At 39.7% G+C, this 21,561-nt stretch overlaps 1 protein-coding gene across 5 annotated transcripts in view; it reads left to right on the forward strand.

The window, feature by feature from the left end:
• Myh10 (myosin heavy chain 10) overlaps positions 1 to 21,561 on the forward strand; it is a 145,225-nt gene that overhangs the window by 62,212 nt on the left and 61,452 nt on the right. For all 5 annotated transcript variants that reach the window (XM_074046880.1, XM_074046881.1, XM_074046878.1 and 2 more), the window contains 7 exons: positions 3,234 to 3,326; positions 15,711 to 15,774; positions 17,471 to 17,569; positions 19,125 to 19,268; positions 19,510 to 19,605; positions 20,194 to 20,312; positions 20,987 to 21,139. In XM_074046880.1, coding sequence (XP_073902981.1) covers positions 3,234 to 3,326; positions 15,711 to 15,774; positions 17,471 to 17,569; positions 19,125 to 19,268; positions 19,510 to 19,605; positions 20,194 to 20,312; positions 20,987 to 21,139 — 768 coding nt within the window. The remainder of the gene's footprint in view (positions 1 to 3,233; positions 3,327 to 15,710; positions 15,775 to 17,470; positions 17,570 to 19,124; positions 19,269 to 19,509; positions 19,606 to 20,193; positions 20,313 to 20,986; positions 21,140 to 21,561) is intronic.

Genomic DNA, 21,561 nt, shown 5'->3' on the forward strand with positions numbered 1-21,561 from the left:
CTGACCATAATCCTCCTACCTTCACCTCCTGCATGGCATTACGTTCTTTGAGGTAGGATCTCACTAACTTTTTCTTGCCTCGCTTGGCCTTGAACCACAGTCCTTCTCTTCTGCCTCCCAAGTAGCTGGGATTACAGATGAGAGTCACTGTGGTCATTTCATAATAATTTCTTAATTGTAAGGCCATGTTTCAATACACTAACTTTGTGCTGGGCTTTTTGTGATTCTTCGGCATTTTTGACTTGATCTCATTGATGTGGCAGATCCTTTAGGAGGGATGACACTGTGTCGTAAACAGCAGGGACTGTGATTACAATAGGCCCCACACCTCAGATCCTGTTGCTGCCTTGGTTCTCCACCATCTCCTCTCCACACACTGCTAGAATGTGTCAGGACCTCTGATTATACATTCATTCAAACATTTGCAGGGCAGTTTTTTTTTTTTAATTTTTATTGTTTTATTATTCATATGTGCATACAATGCTTGGGTCATTTCTCCCCCCTGCCCCCGCCCCCTCCCTTACCACCCACTCCGCCCCCTCCCTCTCCCCTCCACCCCCTCGATACCCAGCAGAAACTATTTTGCCCTTATCTCTAATTTTGTTGTAGAGAGAGTATAAGCAATAATAGGAAGGAACAAGGGTTTTTGCTAGTTGAGATAAGAATAGCTATACAGGGAGTTGACACATTAATTTCTGTGCATGTGTGTTACATTCTAGGTTAATTCTTTTAGATCTAACCTTTTCTCTAGTTCCTGGTCCCCTTCTCCTGTTGGCCTCAGTTGCTTTTAAGGTATCTGCTTTAGTTTCTCTGCGTTGAGGGCAACAAATGCTAGCTAATTTTTTTAGGTGTCTTACCTATCCTCACAAAGTGCTGCAGGGCAGCATTTTGACCCAGTTCTGTCTGAGCTAGGTGTGGGGGATATAGCCAGGTTACTTAAGCCAGCACATGTAGGAGTAGAATCAGTAGATTACCCACTTACACTAAGGGGAAAAGAAAAGAATCAATGGAAAACATTTGACCCGTGTCTAGGGAACAAGAAAGCCTGGGTGTTGTACTTATTTTACTTCCAAGTTTGGAAGCCAGCTTGACAGGTTATGAGAGTCTTAGTTGTTACTCAAAAGATGGTATGTAATTGTGAAGACTCCATACTAGCACTTCATGTAAACAGTTGGTATCTGATGTCCCCACTTATCAGAGCATCAGTGTTTTCCTGACAAATTGATTTGGGTAAAAAAGCGGGGTGGAGGCTTTTAGAGCCTCAAACAAGTGTTGGAAAACCAGTATGCCAAGGGCTTCACTTTGTAAGATGTTAGTCATAGGCACCTGAAGGAAGTGGCCACTGACCTCAAGGAAAAAGGCAGTCCATTCTATCACAGGGTAATAACAGACATTGTTTTCTTCTCCTTCTCCTCCTCCCCCTCCCCTTCGTCCTCCCCTCTCCCTCCTTCCCTCCTCTTCTTTCTTCTTTTTCCTCCTCCTCCTCCTCCTTCCTCCTCCTCCCCCTTCCTCCTCCTCCTCTTTCTTTCTCCTCCCTCTTCCTCCTCCTCCTCTCCTCTTCTCTTTCTTCTTCCTTCTTTCTTCCTTCTTCCTTAGCCTCCTCTTCTCCTCCTCCCTTCCTCCTTCTCCTCCTCTTCTCCTCCTTTCTTCTTCCTTCCTCCTCCTTTGCTCCTTCCTTCTTCTTCTTTCTTCTTCTTCCCCATGCCTTTGCACATGGTAGGCAAGCGCTCTGCCACAGAGCTACACCTAACCCAGCCCATAACAGACATTGTTAATGATGGCTCTTAGTCACCAAACAGTTGAGGATACAGTGTTTAAGAAAGTTGGGCAGCATGTTATGTTTTAGAGATCACATAAACCATAGTCTGATAAGTATAGATGAGTAAACTAGAAGACTCACTTTACAGGGCACAGTGAATGCCCAGAAAGCGAAGTGATGCTGTGTATTGAGTTCACAGCAGGACTGGTTCCTGACTGTTGTCAGCTGAACACAGCTGTACCCTGGGGTTCAGACCTGTGGGAATCTGGGCGATCCAGATGGAAGCACCATGAGCTTGACCCCTTCTGGTTTGAGGGCCTCAGGAACACTGATGCACCCAGCCCAGTGAGGGACAGAGTCCCCTCTAGGGGAGGAGTCTTTGTTTGGCCATGTTGATATCACGGGACCCTTTGGAAGGAAGTAATACCATGGCAAATATTTGTTCCTGTTTTGGGGTTTGATAGTGGCACAATGACACACAATCATATGACAGGTGGCTGTTAATTCAAAAATCTTATATGAGGTTCTTTATGTCTCGTCTTTTTCACCTAGAGGAGCACATTTGCTAGTGATTTCTATTTGTCTCCCTCCTGCATTTTTGAATTTAGAATACTGTGAGCATTTTAAAGTATAGGAGTAAGATTTGTGTTTGGAAAAAGCAGATTTATTTAGGTCATAGAAGATAATTATGAAATTACATTCCAGAAACACAACATCACTTTGGTGTTTTGCTCAACCAGAAAGGGCTTCCTGCTTTCTGATACAGCTTTCTGTTATATTTCATGATTAAAGTACATAGTACTATACTAACATCATAATTCACACATAAATAAAGACACTGACTAAAGCACCCGTTAACGCCAAATGTGCTATACAGATTCATCTTCTAAATGTGAGCAAGTGAGTACCAAGCCATCTTTGGAGGTGAGGTCACTGCCCTGTCTACCCTGTTGACATTTTATGTGAAAGTTCTTGGACAAATAGAAAGATTTACAGTGGTCACTATGAAATTAGCCATCTTAAGTCTTTCACACAAGGCAGAGTAAAAATAAACACAAGTGTAAGTATTAATGTTCTTAATTGAAGTTTTGTGCTAAATTTCATTTCATGGAAACTGATTGGTATGTTTTATTTTCAAAATTCTCTGCCTAGTGTAAGTGCCCATGTTTAAGTTGATCCTCTGTTCAGTGTGACATTTTCTTCTGTAATCCCTTTCTGGTGCTAAATTTTTCCTTTAGCGCAGCCCATTATCATAACCAGGAACAAGGGGCCACTGAAGGTCATTTGGTGGCAGACAGGATGAAAGTACTCAGGAAGAGGGGCAGTTGGGTGTTTGTTCTTAATTTGTTTTTCTTTTTTCCCTGAGGACTGAAGTAAAGACATTAAATTAACCTACATCTGTTTTTATTTATGTGTGTGTGTGTGCACGCGCGCGCGTGTGTGTGTGTGTGTGTGTGTGTGTGATGTCTTCTAGGGAGAACTTGAACGGCAGCTTTTGCAAGCAAACCCAATTCTGGAATCATTTGGAAATGCGAAGACTGTGAAAAATGATAACTCATCTCGTTTTGTAAGTTTAAAAGCACCAGAAACTTTTAATTCCTTAAGTTTTTTGGTTAAATGTCTACTATGATTAACCAAATGGATTCGCTTTTTTCTTAGGTTTTAAGAAGAGGCTAATAGGTAGTAAAATTTTTTTTAAGACATGTAGTAATTTTTAGTACATTTCTAGAAGTTTTAAAAAGAAAAAGTAATTCTAATCATACTTTATTAGCTAGCAATGTATAATTACATATATTTTATATGGACCCATATTATATAAACTGAGCTTCTCTCTTTGTCTCTGACAACAGGTTGGTGTGGAGATGGTTGATGTGTGTCTCGAGTGCTTAGCAGATCAGTAGGCATAACCGTTCAACTGTTGTATTAGGTGTAGCAAATTATCTCTGTCGTATCTTACTATTTCCATGGATGTGGACTTCAGAATAATTTGTTACTGTTATTTCTCTTTAAAAATATTTTTTCTTAGCTTTTCAACTATTTTCATTCCTTAGAAATTTTTCTTTTCCCCGTGGTTTGACTAGCTGTAATATTTTGCCTAAGGATGTTATCCTGTTATCCACGGAACTTTAATATTAGTCAATTATTTCTACTTTAAAAATTGATTTTACTGTTTCTTTTCTCCCTCTGAAGAAGGCCAGGATGAAAAAGACTTTTAACTATTTTTTGATGGAAATTTTTTGGAATATAGTATTATTGTGATGTATTTTTAAAAACTGGGCATGTAAGGTCCATGGATAATCCTTTATTTTACCACATAAATCAAGTTACCCATCTATTCTGATCACTCACACACACACCCACCCTAGCCATGGTGTGGTTTCCATGACTAGTGGAAGGAACTGGAGTCACTTATTGCAGGGGGCCTGGTGAGCACACAGGCAGCCAGAAAAACCTCTGTATTAGTTTCTAAGGTTGCCATACAAAGTACCTCCAGCTGGGTGCATAAACAACAGAAAATTATTTGTTCACAACGCTGGTGGCCAAAAGTCTTGGATCCAGGTGTCAGCAGGTTTGGTGTCTCCTAAGGCCTTTCTCTTTGTCTTGTAGATGGACATTTCCCTGTGTCTTCACCTGGTCTTCCCTCCATGTCCCCATCTCTTCTTCTTATAAAGACACCTGTCTTTTGCATCAGGGCCCATTCTAATGGCTTTAAAGACCCTCTCTCCAAATATAGTTAAGTCCTGAAGGACTGGGGGTTAGGACTTTAACAGCAGACTGGGGTGTTGGGGGAGAGCACTGTTTAACCTAATATACCCTCAGAGGTGGTAGAAGTGCAGGAGGCCTTCCAAGTTATGTAGGAAGAGGGACCTGACTGCTTGAAATGTTGTTTGTTCCTCATAAGGTAGTGTTTGAGGAATCACATAGTCCAATCATTTAGCAATTATTTTAGCCTTGTGTGTACAAAGCAGGAGGCCCACCTGTAAGTTTGGGTTTATAAAAGATCTGAGGAAAGTGAGCTGCTTCTGGAGGTCCTGTCTTTCTCCTGGATCATCTCCATGGAGTCCGAGCCACAACTGAAAAACCCTGTGTTTAGTGGCTATGTCATGGGACGGTAGGAACAGTGAGCTCCCAGCTTTGGTATGTGAGTCTCCATGAAGACTGTCAAGGATTTCTTCATGGAAAACCCTTTATTTTACCACACAAATCAAGTTACCATCTTTTCTAATCCCTCCCGCCCTCAAAAAACATCAAGCTCTAAATTCCGGAGAAATAATTTCATCCCCAGTTCTCTCTTTTTTGCCTGGAAAAGATAGATTGCTAGTAAGCCATCATTTATGTCCTTGGTAAATATTATGTTATGGTAAGGATTTATTTACCTGGCAGGTCATGTCACCATTCCTTATTTTTGTGTTTGGTATAGACATAATTCTGTATTCAATATCTTTTGCTGCATAAAACCTTAGTGGCTTAAAACATTTACCAGCTTTCTGTGTGTCAGAAATTCAGTCCCAGCTTAGCTGGATGTTTCTGGCTCAGGATCTCCCATGAGGTGGTCATTAGGACGTTGTTGCTTAGGGGTGTTGTTGTGTGAAGGCCTGACTGAGGCTGGAGAATCTTCTTAATTAGGCAGCCCCTGGCAAGAGGCCCTAACTCCTCTCCACAAGGCTGCTAGCTTCCCCCAGAGCAACTGATCCAAGACAGAACAAGAAGGAATGCACTGTCTTTAATGACCCTTCCTTAGATGTCACCTACTATCCCTCTGTTATATTCTGTGGGTCACACAAACCAACCCAACACTATGTGAGAAGGTACTGTGCCAGAGTGTGATGCAAGAGATGGGGGGGTCATTGGGGCCATCTTGCAGGCTGGTTACCCTGAATCTTTAGAGGATCTCCCATTTGAGGGGTTTTATTCTGACACTGGCATTACTCTAACTGGTTCTTGTTTATTCATCTGTGTGGAAGGGTAGTGTGTGCTGCTGGCAAGTGACAGAGGCCAGGAGTGCTGCTAAGTTTCCTGTGATAGAACAGTCCCTGCAAGGAGTTACCCAGCCCCACGTGTCAGTTTCTCCAGTGTTGCAGAAACCCTTCTCTAGACTGTTCCTTTAATGGTAAGGGAGGGGGTGGGGGCAGGGGGGAGAAATGAACCAAGCCTTGTATGCACATATGAATAATAAAAGAAAAAATAAATAAATTAATTAATTAATTAAAAAGCCCAAACTAAGGAAGTCACTTTTTGTAACTTATTCGCAAAGAAACACCTGAGTTTCCTTAATGCTTGTTACTTATGCATCCTCTTCCAGAGGCTGGTGTAGATAATCCTTGTAGGAACCTGTTTTACATTCTGCTGGTAGGAAGAATTTCTGAGATTGTTTTCTAGCCGTCCTGAGGTAGCTCATAGCAGAGGGGCAAGAATCAGCACTCTGATCTAAATTCTCAGCAAACCCTATGTCAGCTTTCAAAAGTGCCACCTTCCGCAGTACTTGCAGAGCTATGTAATAACCTTTAAGTGTGCTGTATGTGTGTGTGCGTGTGTGTGTGTGTGTGTGTATGGCATATATATAGAGAGAGAGAAAAGATTTATTTAAAGCTGATCTTTGCTTTAATGGGAAAGACTTGATTAAGGCAGTATTCTTAGACATAGCTCTTCATTCAACTAAAAAACAAAGATGTCTTGAAGTTACTGACTTTGGGCTATTTAATTCTTAGAAGGTCAACTTTATGTGTGGTTTTTTTTTTAAGAAATAATAGTTTTTTTATTATTATAAGGCATTAACTCCACTGTACTAAAACAAGTAGTTGATTTTTAGTAGTTACATAAAAAATAATTAGGTAGTTAATTCCACTGATTGCAAATGTTCAGTTACAATATCTCTGTAGTATTTCTTTGTGTTTGTTGCCAACACTTTGGTCCCCAGAGAATTTGATTTTTGAAGGGAGGAGGCAGTACTGGGATTTGAACTGAAGGCACCACACTTGCTAGGCAAAAGCACTCTACCACTTGAGCCACGCCTCCAGCCCTTTGCAGTGGGTTTGAAAGTAACCAGTGTTGATTCATTTTTAAATTAAATTATATGTAATTTTGATTGCTGATTTGTTGTGCAGTTCAATTAATTATTAAGCATTCCTTCTTTGCCAGGCAACTCTGCCGTTTAATTGATATCTCCATTTTGATATCTAACAGATGTCTCAAATTTAATATGTTCTAAGTGGAAATTTTTCTGCTCTCAAAATTTATCTCTTTATGTCTTATGTCAATAAATGGTATCATCAAATTACACAGTTGCTTAAGCTTGAAGCAAAGTAAAAGAATAATAGTAGAACCTTGAGAAGACAAAATACCTGGGAATCATCCTTGATTCGGCCTCTTTCTCATGGCCCTTGTCCAGGCTGGCCATGAATCCAGTTGGCTCGACTTCCAGAATGTGTTTCAAATATGCCCACATTTCTCCCTCTTCCTTTCCGAGCTCCCTAGTCAGTCTTAACCCTGTCTCAGAAGGTTTCTCTATTATTGCCTCTTAGCATTCTATATGTTTCCCTCATAGCTTCACACAATCAATGCTGTCGTTGACCACAATCAGCAGCCTATCACAGTAAGACTACATAGTACAGTCAGCAGCCAACTATGAGAAGGTGAGGTCTCTGACAGTAGGACCTTGCTGCCTGTTCTCCCCTCTGTCCTTAGTTCCATCTCTGTGCTGGAAGCACCTGGTAGATATGCACAGTGGGATTCATTTAAGGAAATATGCCAGCTACTCTTCTAGGCCTAGGGAATGTATCAGTGGGCGAACTAAAGCCCCCAGCCTCATGGGGCTCACTTCAACTTGAGTTTAATATGTTTTCAGCAACATGCCATGGTATAAGTGGAGCTCAGCCTGTGCTAGACCCTCAGGGAATGTACATGTCCCCATTTTAGGAGCATGAGGAGCAGTGGCACTGTGGACAGGCTGGGCCTTGGGTTGGGATTGGTGTCATACAGAAAGAATAATACAAGTTGTGCATACAATAAAATCTCATGCAGACATTGTTTACAAGCCACATGCTTGCAGTGAAAATATTTGAAACTGTAAACTCCATAAACTTTAGAAGTCATTTGGTTTCATTTCTTTGATCTGATAGACGACTAATTTCCTGAAGAATATCTGTTCTTTCAAAGATGCCAGCATATGGTTTGTGTTAAGGAGGGATTCTTTAGTGGAGTATTACCCGTATGAAAATAATCGTTCACAGTTAGTCCAGTTCTCTGTTTATGAGAAGCAAAATGCATTCCAGATGGAGGGGATTCATGTAAAATGAATCTCTCATAATGAAATTTTAAAAACAGGGACTTCGATTTCAAAATGATTGTTTGGGATCAGCAGATACATCTCCTCAGAACACTTTGGAAAGAATCACGTTCTCTGTTTGCACAAATCCTTCTTTTTCTTTGCAAACTGACCTCCACCAGCTTGGCAATTATGGGCCTTTTTGTAGGTAATTAGCCTCAAGTAGTTAGAGCAAGGTAAGGGCTATTGTATGTATCCTTCCTCTAATTTGACTCCCAGGTCATAATGAAAGCAAGTTGGAACGCTGTGCCTTCACAAGTATTTGTCAGCAAGCAGGCACCAGAACAGTTGTGTAAGGTGAATGCAGCCCAGCTCTGAGCAAAGCTGTCCCTGAAGATCAGCTGAGACCCATGTGACAGTATCAACTCAGGGCACAATCTGCCCGGACAGTCAGCATCCCTCAGATCAACAGCTGCACACGTCTTCAGCAGTGTTCCCAGCAGCTCAGCCTCCTGGGGTGGCGGAGTCTTAACACCATGTTCACACCAGGGTGGGGAGAGCCTGTATTTCTAATCAATCTTAGGGCCACTTGTGTTACCCCAGTGATTTCTCATATCCATTATACTAAGTAATGAGTCCACTTAGTTCACAAAAACTCATTTGACTAATAGCAAAGCTTCTGGTGTGGTTTGGAGATTAAGATAACTGAGCATTTAAGGTAGCCATCTGGCCTTTGGGTTAAACACTAGCTGATGGCTCCTAGAACGGGTTTTCTCATTTAGGGGATGTGGCTGCCTCCAGAATGGAGATTAAAATGAAACTAACACACATCCATAATGCCCTATCTATGCCAAAGTATTCTGAAGTAAATTACTGCTGCTGGAACCACTGTAGATACCACACTAGGAAGGGGAAAAACACTTTCAGAATATGAAACAAACGTGCATTACCCCTGAATCAAGATGCTAATAATAATTAATCTAGGTTTAATTACTACAGATGCATTGACAGGAACCCCAGAAAAATGTTCAGAAAATTGATGTCAATTATGAAAAAAGAAAAATTTTGAAGCTAAATAAGATAATTTAATTTTCCACATAGTATCAAAATACTCCAGTAGCCAAATTGTCCTTATGTGGCTTTCAAATAAAAGTCTTAACAATTTATGTTTTAGGTCTAGGGGTGTGACTTAGGGTAGAGCACTTGCCTGGTACATGTGAGACCCTGTAGAATCAGTTTTTCATGTGTTAGTACACAATGTGAGTATTGCTACACAGTCAAAATGCATAACTGTAATTAATATACAATGTATTTATATTTGGTTTTTTCCCTTGTTTTTTTATTGGTAAGATTCTAGTTGAATATTGGGAATTCCATCATTTGACTTTTAAGTGAACATCAACTTAAATATTAGTAACAAAAATCAGGACTGTGAAGTAGGTCCAGTGGGGCGGGGGGGGGTACTAGTGGGATGGGGGAGGGTGAAGGAAGGAGATTAAGGTGATGATATATGGTTGGACTTCATATACCTGTATGAAACAGAACTAAGAAACTGGCAATTGCTTAAAGTATGGTGGGGAGAAGGTTGAGGGGGAGAGACTGGGGGCAGTGTAATAAATGTACAATATAAGTCTAATCGGAATTGTCACTGTGAATCCCCCCCATAATGAATATATCCTAATAAAAAATTTATTAAAAAAAACTTTTTTACTTTTATGGAAATAAGCTATGGAGTGGGCATTTTCAGCATAAATTTCTTACATCATGTTTAAAAGATAGAGAATACACTTTAAAATAGAACTCTGCTCTTCAGCTTAGTCTAGATTTGTGTTTCAGTAAAAATGTTAACTCTGAAAGAGGATTTGTTACATATGTGAGGAGAAAGCATTTAACCTCCAGAATTTGTTCCCCCACTCTATCTATCCCCAAGGGCAAAAAGTCACCTTTATTGATCTATCCAAAGCCCTGACTGTCTCATGCTGGAGTGGCCTCCTCACGTAATTTGCCAGGATGGCCAACGCTAAGGGACATGTCTGAATCCTAGAGTATTTGAATTTCTAGGAAATTTGGTTTTGAAATTTCACTTTAGCATGTTGTCAAAGTGCTCGGCTCTATCTTACAAACTACCTGAGCGTGATTGTTATTTAGCTTAGAAGCTTATAATTTTTCAACTTTATAAGATTTTTGATTTGTTAAATGTTTTCAAAGTAGAATAAACTAGAGCTTTGGCTTATGACCAAGATTTATTAGTTACTATATATGCTGTTTTCAGAGATATTAGTTTCTTTTGGGGGTGTTGAGAAGAAGCAGGGGTGGGGACACCACAGATCCATTCTCTACCTACTCACCACAGCTCCTACAACTCCAGCCTTTCCTCACTATAGCTCTTCTTTCATAGTTCTTGGCCTAGCCCTTGTCATTTACCCAAAGATCTTTCTCTTGCTCTCACTATAATGACTAGAGCAACTATGGACCCCGTTATAAGAGGAAATTTGGCTAGGGAACTGATGCGGAAATTAGAGTATTGCATATTGGAAAATTGACACCTATTCACGTAGGTGACCACATGTCTAAGTTATTTTGGAGTATTTCCTCATAGGTTACCTATTCATAAGGGCAAAGTGTTAATTTTCTTCTATTGCTTCTCTGACTCATAACATGCTTTCCTATTTTCTAATCTCCCATGAAATAAAGGAAAAAAAATTCCTAAATATAAAGTGGATCATATTTAAATTTAGATTTCAAAGTTCTTAGAATTCCATCTTATCTGTATAATAACCTTGCCTTATTGACCAAATGAAGAATTTCTTTTTTGTTGTTGAAATTTGAACTTCCAGTTTATCTGAAGTGGTAATGAAGAAGGAATGAGAAATAGTATAAGGAGCTGAAAGATGAAATAGCACATTTTAAATGCCTTTTTATATTCAGTCATTAACTGGATAAATTAACTAGTTTCACTGTGACATTTCCATACCTGCATATGTCATGCTTTGATCATTTCTACCCTCGCAAGCCTCCCCTCTCTCCCTCCCCAACCCCATATCCCTGAAAATCTGTCCTCTGTTTTCAAGCCATCTTTTGTTTGTTTGTTAAGTTTCCACATATGAGCAAAAACATGCAATGGTTGTCTTTGTCTAGCTAATCTTTTAACATAATAACCTCCAGTTCCATCTGTTTTCCTGAAAATGACTTGATTTCGTTATTCTTTATGGCTGAATAAAACTCTGAGTGTGTTTATATATCGTATTTTTTTTGTTCACTCACCTGTGGACAGGCACCAAGGCTGATTTCATATCTTGGCTATTGTGAGTAGTGCCACAATAAGCCTGAGTGTGCAGGTGTCTCTGTTGTGTGCTGACTGCATTTCCTTCATGAGTATATAACCAGGAGCGGTGTAGATGGATCATATGTAGATCTGTTTCTAGTTGATACATATTCAGTAAAGAAAACACACATATTGATGAAAGCTCTAAGTTTGTATTACTGGATATAATGAATTTTGTAAGTGAGCTATTTTCTTAAGTACAAATTAGGTAATAGCAGATGATTTTCATTAACCTTTCTGCAGAGTGTTAAGATGAGAAGTTTGAGGTAGTATTTGCTTGGGCAAGTCCATTGACAATGTATCCTTTGTAGGTTTGGATTAATAACATTGTCTTTTGACTACTGTCTCTTAAAATAGCAGTTCTTAGTTAACTCAATGAGCTTGTATATAGCTGACACAGCTGTTTAAAATTTATAAAGAATTTTCACCCTCAGTTGTAACATCAGGACCTAATTTTAGTTTTTGAGTTTCTTTTTTGAACAGAACTCATTGCTTGTATGGATTAATAGTTCATTAACTTTATTCTTTCTTAAGAATCTTCCCAGGAACCAAGACAAAAACATTTATTTTTAAAATAGAATAAAATCCATTGTCTTCCAATTACTGTGTGGATCCATCAGACCATTTTATAAATCTAAACTACATATGAAATATTAGTAATCTTACTTTTTTTCTGAATCTTGAAACATTTTGCTGTTTTGCCATCCAAGGAATTGGTTCACCACTTATCATTTATTACAAATTATACTAAACAGGGATTAAAGTGATGATAGTGGAATTGCCTGGGAAGATACTACAATAACTGTTGCATTGGGTTATCCTTTAGTTTGCTCATTATATTGCTCAAAATAATTCAAGGAGGTATGAAAGAAGACTAGACACCATCTTTGTAGCCTACTTCTAGCTTTCAGAGAACATAGTTGAAAAATCAGAAGTTTCCATTTTGTTTCCTTTTTTTTCCCCCCAATACAGAGTCTCACTATTTAGCCCAGGCTGACCTCAAACTCAGGATCCTCTTCCCCCATCCTTCCAAGTACCGAGATCACAGATGTGTGTCACCCATACGCAGCTTAGAAGTTTCCATTTTGTACTCATAATGTCAGGAAGAAAATCAAAAGGAAAACATTTCACAAGTATTAGACAAATTAGAAAATGAATGCAGAATGAGTCTTCAGATGACAGCTCACAATTTTCTCAAACTTAAGAGGAAGCTATTTCTAAGGATAGAAAGAAAACATAGCATTAGCATCCAATTAATCAATCAGTAAGAAGGGCTTCTTTCGTACTTTTTCAACAAGAATCTGTTGATTTTTGATTGACCATCTGTTTTTGCTAAAAGGATGTCTGACAGTAGACTTGATTTTGTATATTACTTGTGTATCAAAATGTGTGTGATATGGTATGGTTCATAGGTGGACAAAAGCTGAAGGCAAGTGTGTATACGGAAGTTACTAGAAGGAAACAGATGATGTAGAAGTGAGAAAATTCATCAGATTGACCATTCTAATTGGTGCTTATAAATCTAAAATGAAAAAGCAAAATTGGCCTTCTCTTTAAATATATGAACTCTTAATGGTTTAATATTGCATTCTGACAATGCATGGGCAGTAATAAGTGAAAATCAATTGGCAGAAACACAAAAGGTGCCTACAGTTGCTGCTTTGAGTATTTGTTAGCTCAGAATATCGAATCTCGAAAATAGTGGGTATAGATTTCCCTGCAACTTGACATTGAAATCAGATTGCAGTGCGTTAAGGACTGTACTCTTTAGAGTAGTTTTATTACACGTGAACTTAAAAATAAAGAAGACAGAGCCTTTAAGTGACCATTTAGTGTGAAACAACTAGGTGCTTGGGAAAACTGTAAGACCCTAGCTCAGATGGCACCATTTCTGCGAAATCTTCCCCTGTGTCCCTTGGTGCCTCATCTGCCATGCTGTTCTTCAGGTGTGAAAGAGCTCAGCCTCAGTGGTTCTCTTTACATTTGAAAGGCAGCAGGTCAGCATCCTTCAGTCCATGACATGATTACATCATTTGTGTAAAGTAGTTATTTAAAAGCAGTGTTTCTATGATATCACAGAGCCTTTCTCAAAGGGAGGGACCATTTTTCTCTCATTATAAAAAATCCAAACAAAACTTTCAAACTGTCCCCCACCATAAAACTAACCAAACAAGCACATTTTTATTATGTGACTCTTCAAATTTTCACTAGAAGAAAAACACTAAATTCTTTCTACTGTTTGATGGTCAACAGCCCAGAAATGCTGGGCTTGCACCAGCACACACATCAGGACTTGAGGTGTGGTTCAAATAGTAGGGCGCCTGCTGTGCAAACATGAAGCCCTAAGTTCAAGTCCCAGTCCCACCAAAAAAAAAAAAAAAAAAGGAAAGAAGGTCATATATACTTCAGAATGAATATCAGACCTCCATTGAGTTTGGTGGCCTAAGATTAGCTTCTAGGCTAATCTAATGCCAGTGTGTTGACAGACACCATCCTATCCACTCTGGAAGTCCCAACTTCATGTATGTATTCTATTCTTTTTCCACATATACTCAGGCATCTATGTTAGACCCATGACAACAGGATTTCGGTTTTACATTTGGGTATTTTATTATGTAGAGTGAGTGCTGCTGTGTAAGAGATGGTAAAAGTCTACCACAGAATGCTTTTGATTCTTACAGGAATGGTGTTTTAACTCCCTTTGGGCTTTAGTGGCCTCAGGAACAGGCACATGTGTGACTAGATGGTATGGTACCAAGGCTGTGTTACATACACCATGTACTTCTCAGTGCTGAGCCAGGCCCTAGACGCTGGGACGTGATGTTTCTGTTGTGGAGGGGCAGAGCTAGAAGGACACCTGGAAATGGTGAAAGGAGAACAAGAGGAATCTAAGTGGAGCCCCGTGCTACAGACTTAAGGCAGAACTTGCTCGGGTAAACTGACCTTGGTTTGGTCCACCTTAAGCCAGACATCAGCATTACTGTAGAGGCTCCCCAGTCCCCCATGTACTATCTCTTTTCCCTTGTCGGAGCCCTGTCTTTGCTTGGTGGTTCCAAATGGGAAAATTTGTTTAGTTTTCAATGAATGTACATAATATTGAACAAAAATATAAAGGATTATTGATTTTTGTAAATGACTTCTTTTCTTTTGAAAAAAATCTGTTACTTACAGGGTGTGATGGCACTTGCCTGTGATCCCAGCACAGCATTCAAGAGGCAAGGCAGGAGATCACAAGTTTGAGACCAGCCTGGGCTACATATTAGATCCTATCTCAAAAAAAGAAATCAATTTCGTGTGTGTTTGTGGCACTGTTCGAGCACCAGTTGTTGAGAGGCCTGTCCTGTCCCTATTAGATTTCCTTGGCACTTTTGTTGAGAAGGATCTTACATGCGTTGTCTATTTCTGGATTCTGTTCTGTTCCACTGACCTGTATGTCTGTCCTTACAACGATACCACACTGTCTTAATACATTTATAGCTTTTGGGAATTAAGCATTGGGAGTCCTCTAGCTCTGGCCCACTTTGTCTGAACTGTGACTGAGTCCTTTCCATTTCTTCCAGCCTTTTAGAAGCACCTTGTCAGTTTCCTCAAAGGAAGCTCTCCAGACCTCACTATCATGAGATGAATGTACTGTGTTGACTGGAACCAGTCCTTCCTAGCAGTCCTTGTTTATGTTTATTTCTTTTGAAGGTGTTTATTTTGGCCTTTTTAGATCTATGTAAGTGACCTATTTGTTTTTACTTTGTTTGCCCTTTTTTGTGCTATCTTCACCAGTTTGGGTACCCTGTGTTATGGTAACTTTATAAACGAAATAATCACTATATCCTCTTTCCCTGGCACAGTTATATAGCAAGGGAGACAAATATTTCTTAGAAATTTGTGAAACTCTTTTCATAAGACCAAGTCACCATTTTGAAAGAAGTAATTCTGCTTTGTTATTTTTTAATGATTTATGGTCTATTCACATTTTCCATTTCTTAAATAGATTTCTATTTCCCTAAGAAATGGTCTAGATTATTCAGATTTTCAAATGTATCAGCATAAGGCTACATACAATGTCCTTTCAAGCTATTTAAAATCACTCCTATCAGATTGTTCAGAAAAGCTTTTAAAAGTCTAAATGACTGGGGTTCATTCCTTCGGTTTTATTAACAGCTTCCAGTTTTATTCTGTCATTGTCTGAGAAGGTAGTGTATCCTTTTTGATAATTGTTGAGTCCTTTCTCTCTTTGTATTTGAGATAATATATATGTCCATTTTTATAGCCAATTCATGGATACCGAGCAGGGCACATTGCCATATTATTTTATTGTAGGTGCTCAGAGCCTTATTTGTTTCCAATTTTCTCTTATTTATTTTCAGGGCAAGTTTATTCGAATCAACTTTGATGTAACTGGCTATATTGTTGGGGCCAACATTGAAACATGTATCCTTTTTCATTGCACAATCAAAACAATGGCTTCCTCTCCCGGCAGCTTCACAGCAGCCCTCTGTGACACCACTCCCAGTATCTACGCAGTAGGCCGCAGGCCCAGAAACAGTGGGACATGTGTAAATGTTTTCATCTTCCGAGTTTTACCTCAAAAGTGCTGTGGAGATTGTTGTTTGTGTTTTAACCAAGCCATAACCTATGGGCCCGGAGGTGGAGGATCCCAGTGTGGGTCATTTAGATGAATGCTGTCCCCAGCTACTCTGCAGCTGTCGTGATGTGTGCCTGCTTTTTACCATCTGCTTCTGATATTCCAAAGAGAAAAAGGCACTCAGTGGAACAAGTCTTATGAAATGATGGAGTTAAAGTAATTTCAGTTAGTGTTAAATAGAATAAAGCTGTAGGAAAAAATTAAATGTCAGATACATAAAAGAGTCCGAAGAAATCTCACATATATAGAGTGACCTTAAGAAATAATAGGGAGAGCCAAGCGCTGTGGCTTATGCATGGAATCCCAGCAGTGGGGAGGATGAAGCAGGAGGATTGGGAGTTCAAGGTTGGTTTGGTTTAAGCCAGCGAGACGCTGGCTTAAAAAACAAAACACAGGGCCAGGGGCCTGACCACATGGTAGAATGCTTGCATAGCATGTATGAGGTCCTAGGTTCCATCCTAAGGACTTAAAAACAAGAGCAAAAAAACAGATGACAGGGGAATGGATTTACAGTTTAACTCTGTTCACACAGTCTGCTCTAGCATCATTCATCTGAATGTATTTTTCACCAAAGGTGGAGGATGGGTTTGAAATGGTCTCAGTTAAAGTTGAGGTGATTTGGCACATACAGAATTTATTCATTGGGTGGCTTTGGGGAAGGTATACATCAAAAGAGGTAACACCTTGCATGGATTCTGTGGGAACCCAGTGTGACTTGACCCATGTGCAGTACAGAAGCATCCAGACATTGGACAGAAGGTTAGACTTGTCTCAGATTAAGCCCACATCCACAGACAGGTGTGCAGTGGGTGTGAAATGCAGGAGCTGCTGCCCCTGGGGAGCCCAGCATGGTGGGCGGCAGAAGGCTATTGGCACTGACCTCAGTTCTTCAGTGCAGTGAGGGAAAGGCCAGTGGTTAGTCTAATCACAGCTGTCATCCAGTCATCAGTTCATCTCCCAGCTCTTGGGAACAGTACCTGAGGTGGCGGAAAGGAGGCCAGCACCTTGCACACTCAAGGTCTTCAGGAATGAGAAGGCCCTCATGGGAGCAGGGTGGTCAAGCACATGCGTTTCGGTGTCACTCTGAGTTAATAATTTCTTTGTGTCTTGGTTTCCTTATTTGGGAAATTATGAAATTCTGGTAATACAGCCCTCTCTTCCCTTTAATACCTGTCCTTCATTTTTAATAGCTTCTTGCTATTAAAACTTAATATCTAAGTTGGGAGCAGGAGAGGGGTGAGGTAAGCACTCTGTAATCTTTTAAATTCCTTCCCAACCCAGTGACTCTAGCTTAGTAAGGAAAATAAATTGCATATATTTTCTCTCTTTCTTTCTTTCTTTCTTTTTTTTTTCACTGTAAAGTACAATTCTTTAGAACAGTTCACTGTAGCATAGTTGATTTGAGAAATGACACATTTTACAAATTAAATTTGTGAAGAAAGAGGGCTTAAAGTAAGTTAATCCTTAACTGTCTCTGCTCAGACCTTCTAGAAAAGTCTCGTGCTGTTCGTCAAGCAAAAGATGAACGTACTTTTCATATCTTTTATCAGTTACTATCCGGAGCAGGAGAACACCTGAAATGTAAGTAACGAGGGTCTTATTCTTCTTTATTCAGTTGGGTTATCTTTTTTTTAATATTGAAGTTATTGTAAGAGACAGACACTTTGGGGAAACAGTAATTTTATACACCCCCCCACCACCACCAATCTCCAGCTTGTTTAAACCATGAGAATGAAAATGAACTTGAACTTCTGTGCCATGGGGTCAGTACTTTAAGTGGCAGGTATGTGAGTGTTGTGGTGTTAGCTTTTGAACTTTTATTTCTTTCTTAAAAATTTAGAAGACAAATCATTTTTAATTGATTCTGTTTCTGTTAAATTTATAAATGGAAGAATAAGAAAAAATAAATTTACTTAATAAAGTGAAGTAGAATAAAGGCTTTTATTCTTAGATTTACAACTAAATATTTATTTTGCTTCCAAGAGCAAATGGTGGATTTTTGGCTTTTTTTTTTATCGTCATCAATCACAAGGACTGGAAGCTTAGAATTGGCAGGGTAGAAAGAATTATAGTCAGGGTGAGAATTTTGCTGAGTCAGGAATGGGAGAGGAGAGGAGAGAGAGAGAGAGAAGATAACAACTTTCTGATCCCCTTCTGAATGCCAGGACAGCATTCTTTCTGTATGATTTTTGTATACATCATCTATATATTACACATTGACAGTAAGGCTTTTTTCATAAGAAGTCGGGGCTTTTGCTAACCACAGCTGTCTCTGAAAGCATTGGCCCAAAATTAATTAGAGAAAAACCTTCAAGGGGAAAAACTAAGCAACAGAGGAATTCCGAGGAGACACTGAAAAGTCAAGATTATACAGTATGCAGACTGAAACCCTCAAACTTTTAGACAAGCAATGACTTTGCAATAGGATTCATTCCTATTCCTGCAAGAAAGAGGACCAGTTTTCAAAGGAGGTAGAAAAAGAAGGCAGACAGTTCCTAATCAAAGTGAAGTGTGATGTAGATGCTGATGATATCATTGTATTCTGTCATCATGTGACCTGTTGCTTATCACTGCAAACACTGGCTTGGGGGCTGGAGGTTCAGGGAGCTCAGTGGTGGAGCTTTGGGTTCATGAGTTCGATCCCCCAACACCACAAACTGGCTTAGAGAAAGCGTTTCAGGGCCTTAACAGTACTCAGGATTTGCTTGGTCCATATCCTGACCTGTGTCACATCTTTCTTATATTCATTGTAGTTTTCATATAGATGTAAACCACTTACCAAGAGAGGACTACAGACTATGAGTTTAAAAGCTTTCCTTCAGTCCGAAAACAATAAAGTTACCTGGAATATTTACTCAATTTCCCAGCAGTCCAGATTTAAATAGAATTTTGTTCAAACAGCTGTCCTAAAATCTGCTGGGGTTTTTGCATTGTTCACATCATTTTCTTTCAGTGCTATAGATCCTGGAAAACTGTGTGTTTGCAGATTTACATGAATATATAGAAAGGAAATGTGCTGGTGATGGGTTGGGTGGTGAGCCCTGTCTCCTGTGTGGCATCAGCAGTGTACATGCAGGGTCACTTCAGCCTGTTCATGAGAATTCATTAAGTTTTATTCCATTGTGTTTCCTTTCAGCCGATTTACTCCTTGAAGGATTTAGCAACTACAGATTTCTCTCCAATGGCTACATTCCCATCCCGGGGCAGCAGGATAAGGACAACTTTCAGGAGACCATGGAAGCAATGCACATAATGGGCTTCTCCCATGAAGAGGTTCTGTGTACGTGTGGCTTCTCTAAGACCCTGATCCTGTTTCCATAAGTATTGTAAATTTGGGGTAAATAACCTAAATTAGAAAATGATTGGGAAACTAATGTGAACTCTGTCTTTCATTTTATGAAATCCTGAAGCTGCATCTCACCAAGAAGTTTTATATAGCTCATTTTTAAAGACAACATAAATTAGAATATGTCTCTGTTACATTTTGATAGAATTTTTTTTTCCTTTTTGTCAATACGAAGCAATGCTTAAAGTGGTATCTTCAGTGCTACAGTTTGGAAATATTTCTTTCAAAAAGGAGAGAAATACTGATCAAGCTTCCATGCCGGAAAACACAGGTAAACTGCTGAATGCTGATTTTATTTCTATTTTACTGTCTTGTGTTCTCAGAGAACATGGACACACATCAGACATCTCTGACGTGGAACTCCTGGGCAGAGTGGCTATGTCATGAGTCTACATAAGGGCCCACGCAGTTCCCTAAATGAGGGAAGGGGTCAGGGTATAGGGTGAAGGGTAACCATGACCACTGCCTTAGCATGAGGGAGACATCAGGAAAGGAGGGGAGGGAACTGAGCTGGTGGAAACCGCATGGTCTCCTGGAAGGTTGCTGCTCAGTTCTTGTCAAGAAAACAGACCCAGGGTTGCCAAAAATACAGATGATCCCCAGACTTATAATGGTTTCACTTAAAACTGTTTCAACTTTACAACAGTGAGAAGGCAAGCCCCAAAAGCCATTCCAGTTTTCAGTTTTAGTAATAGTCTTAAGTAAATCACATGAGATAGTCACTTTGTTGTAAAACGAGCTATGTGTTAGAAGATTTTACCCAACTGTGGGCTAATGTGAGGACTTTTCAAATGTTTACTGAATACCGTGATTAGATTAAGAGTAGAATTGGAGTATTTAGGGGACTTTTGCACTTCAGTTGCCCAGAAACTCTGCCACCTACTTGGGATGAATGTGATGGAGTTCACTCGTGCTATCCTCACCCCTCGGATCAAGGTTGGCCGAGACTACGTGCAGAAAGCCCAGACCAAAGAACAAGTAAGCTGTTTTTCTTACACATCTGTTTGGATGATAAGCCTTGGTCATTGGACCTTCTGATTGACATGTAACAAACTGAATCAATAAAAGCTCTGACATATGGATGTGTAACTTGCTAATAAATGAGTATGTTTTTTTCTGTGTCACTTTTTCTTTTTCAAATAATTTTAAAAAGTGATTTTTTTTTTTTTTTTTTTAGTAAATTTGAAACATCAACTCCAGTTTTCCCTGGGTAGACAAATAATCCAATAGACAAATCTATGTACCTTGGCAGCCAAACCAGCAGACGGGCCACCTATGACTTGTCACTGTGCTGAACGGAGGGATCGTATTTACCATTTAGTTGGGCACTATTTTTAGAAGTCCATTAGTAGCTTTGACTAAGCAGATTGGAAGGTGATTTTTCTGGCAAAGTGCCAGCTGACTGAGGCATGTGACAGATGCTGCTGCTCAGGACCCCAATTCTCCTGGGCATCTTTACCCACCCCCTGAAGTGATTAACTCCCCCTACCTCCATTAATGTGTAAAATTAGCAAGATTAAACAGTAAATGCCATTTTAAGTTTGTTTGGTTTTTTTAATACTGTACTGTATGACATTAAACTCCATATAAGAGCTATTCATGCTTTCTTGAGCTTGTTTCCAGGATAAAAGGTTGATGTTGTATCATTGTAGGCAGATTTTGCAGTAGAAGCATTGGCAAAAGCTACCTATGAGCGACTCTTCCGCTGGCTCGTGCACCGGATCAATAAAGCTCTGGATAGGACCAAGCGTCAGGGAGCATCTTTCATTGGAATCCTGGACATTGCTGGATTTGAAATTTTTGAGGTATTCTTCTCTCCCTCCCTTGTGCTGTTCTTTGTTTTTGCTCATTCTTTAATGAATGTTAAGGCTCATTATGAGTCAGGCCCAGTGCCAGGCATCAGAATATTAATGACAAATACAGGTACAGTCCTCACCATTCTAGCAGAGGGAAACAAACAGACGAGTGAAGAACGCAGTGAAAGCGTGTGTGATCCAACAAGCTGGGGCCACCTTCAGAACCTCTATTTGGAGATTCTTGAAGGACCAGCTGGCAACCTCAGAAAGTCTTCCCAGCATGATTGCAAATCCAGTGCTTCCATGTGGGAGAGTATTTGTCAAAGGTTAGATGCTGGAAAGCCAGTGTGTCCAGACATAGCTGACCAAAGGGAGAGGAGAATTGGAAACATGGAGTGTATCATGGGGTCAAAGTCAAAGTAGGGCAACGT

The sequence above is a fragment of the Castor canadensis genome, chromosome 11 (genome assembly GCF_047511655.1).
Source record: "Castor canadensis chromosome 11, mCasCan1.hap1v2, whole genome shotgun sequence".
NCBI classification, from domain to species: Eukaryota; Metazoa; Chordata; class Mammalia; order Rodentia; family Castoridae; genus Castor; species Castor canadensis.